We start from the raw sequence: 2,241 nt of genomic DNA on the forward strand, positions 1-2,241 counted from the left end.
ACGGCAACGACCTGCTCGCCGTGGTCGCCGCGACGCAGCGCGCGCGGGCCATCGCCATCGAGCAGCGGCGGCCGGTCCTCGTCGAGGCCATGACGTACCGCATCGGCGCCCACTCGACGTCGGACGACGACTCGGCGTACCGCAACCCGCACGCGCCTGAGCAGGGGTGGGACTCGGAGCGCGCGTACTGGGAGGCGCGCTCGCCGATCATCCGGTTCGGGCGGTACCTCCAGTCCCTCGGCTGGTGGTCGCCCCAGATGGAGGAGGACCTCCGCAAGGCGACCCGCAAGCAGGTGATCAAGTCGCTAAACGACGCGTCGGCCGCGCCAAAGCCGAACAACGCGTACCTCTTCTCCGACGTGTACGACGAGCCGTCGTGGCTGCAGCGGGACCAGGAGGCGGCCCTCAACGCGCACCTCGACAAGTACCCGGAGCACTACCCCGCGGTGGTGCGCTGAGGCTGCTCGGGACTCTGTGAGAGAGAGGCTGTGCGAGAGGGCTCCCAGGATGTGATGCGCCGGCGTGAGTGAGAACGCCGTCGGTGGTGCAGCATGAGGGCTCTTGGCCGCTGGCGGTCCGCGCCGCGAGTTCCCGAGAGCCATGCGCGGGGATGCGCTCAGCCGTGTCGGGAGAGAGTCTGCACAGAGAGCAGAGAGCTCGCGACCTCTCTGTCTCTTTACTAACGACGTTTGAGAGTAAATAAATAAATAAAACGGACACCTCTACTAGGAGATGGGTAAAAAGGAACAGGTCCCCGCCCTGCGGTCTTTGTGCAGGGTTCTTTGTGGGTGTGTGGTCGGCGACTAGCCGGGGTCGTCCTCCCGATGGGGGAGACTAGCACACTAGCCGTCTTCCACATGGTCCCTCGGGTCCCTGCTGCTCCTAATCTCGTCGTACATCCTCCTGCTGATCTCAGCAACATCCTGCTCCCTCCCTCGTCTCGCCCTGCGCGTCTGCTCCGCCTCCCCGTCGTCTGCCCTGCGTCGTCTGGTGACGGGTCCTCCATTAGTCGGTCGAGGTCGCCGCCCTCCTCGTGCCTCTTCCCAACGTTTCCTCGGCGGCCGATGCCGTCTGCTCCGACTCCGCCGTCCCCGGGTCTGCCCTGCCCTCGTCTGCGCTAGCTTCTGTTTCGTCATCACTGGCGTCCCTCCTCTTCTTTCTCCTCTTCTTGTATGCGTTTGAGAGTAACAGGCGCACTTGCACATATATACCTAGAACACTGCCGTAGCCCCCACGAGCTACGCTACGTATATCGCTCGCGCTGTGTGCGCGAGGGCGAGCTCTCCGACGCTCTCCTCTGCGGTGGTCTCTGCATTGCTTTCTCGTAGCCCTCTCTCTGAGCTTCTCTGTAGGAAGTGCGCAAAAAGAATTTTACAATGGCGTTAGTGTCAGCGCGCACTGGTCCCGTGCCCAGTGTCGTTTGCTCTCTAATGGTGTACCTGTGTTAGTGCCAGTGCGTGCAAGTCCCGTGCCCCGTCGTAAAATTCTGTCCAGACGGCGTCTAGAAGCACGGCCGTCGTACCCGGGTACTGCGCCATAAAGCGCTGAAAATACACGCGCGGCCTGGCATGCCGCCGGGCTATGGCTTGACGAGCAACGGCCGCTACCACGGGCCACGTCCTCCCCCCGGCCCGCCGCCCGGCCCGCCGCAGCGGGCGCCAATGCCGCCTTCCGGCCCTCCGCCCGGGTACCCGCGGATGGGGTACGGCCCGCGGCTGTCGCCTGGCATGCCGCCGGGCTACCCTCCCCACATCCCTCCGCCCCGCCACCCCGGCATGGCTGGCCAGCCGCCCGACTACCCGTGCCACCACCCCAGCGGCTACGATGACCGTCGGTCCAGAAGCGAGCGCGAGCGCGACTATTACAATGAGCGCGATCAGCCACCCTCGTCTAGCCGCACTGCTGCCGGTGGTCAGCTCAACGCTAAGAAGCTCAGCAGCCACATCTCGAATGCTGGCAGCGCTGACGCACTGCTCACGCTCTTTGCTGCCCACGCGTCGAGCTTGAACCACATCCACGCTGCAAACCTGTGGAACAAACTGGGCAAGCAGCGCGTCGAGCGGCGGCACGAGGAGCAGCTTGAGCGGCTGGTGCAGCGCACGCTCGACCTCGTCTCGTCGTGCAATGCGCGAGCACTAGCAAATATCGCTCACGGTGCGGCCAAGTGCCGGCTGCCAGTGAGTGAGGTGCGCTCGCTCTACGCGGCGGTGGCGGAGGCGGCGGTGCGCGGCGGGCTGGCTG

General features: G+C 65.1%; 1 protein-coding gene across 1 annotated transcript; it reads left to right on the plus strand.

The window, feature by feature from the left end:
* Positions 1-1,199, plus strand: EMIHUDRAFT_460765 (putative 2-oxoisovalerate dehydrogenase alpha subunit mitochondrial precursor). The gene is made up of 2 exons (XM_005776144.1): positions 1-687; positions 1,177-1,199. The coding sequence occupies exon 1, from the start codon at positions 90-92 to the stop codon at positions 456-458; it is 369 nt and encodes a 122-aa protein (XP_005776201.1). The 5' UTR covers positions 1-89; the 3' UTR covers positions 459-687; positions 1,177-1,199.
* The last annotated feature ends 1,042 nt before the right edge of the window (positions 1,200-2,241 follow it).

The sequence above is a fragment of the Emiliania huxleyi genome, assembly GCF_000372725.1.
Source record: "Emiliania huxleyi CCMP1516 unplaced genomic scaffold EMIHUscaffold_2828, whole genome shotgun sequence".
NCBI lineage: Eukaryota > Haptophyta > Isochrysidales > Noelaerhabdaceae > Emiliania > Emiliania huxleyi.

What these genes read in the sequence shown, in the direction of transcription:
- EMIHUDRAFT_460765 (XM_005776144.1), top strand. Translation starts at nt 90, where the DNA reads ATGACGTACCGCATCGGCGCCCACTCGACGTCGGACGACGACTCGGCG.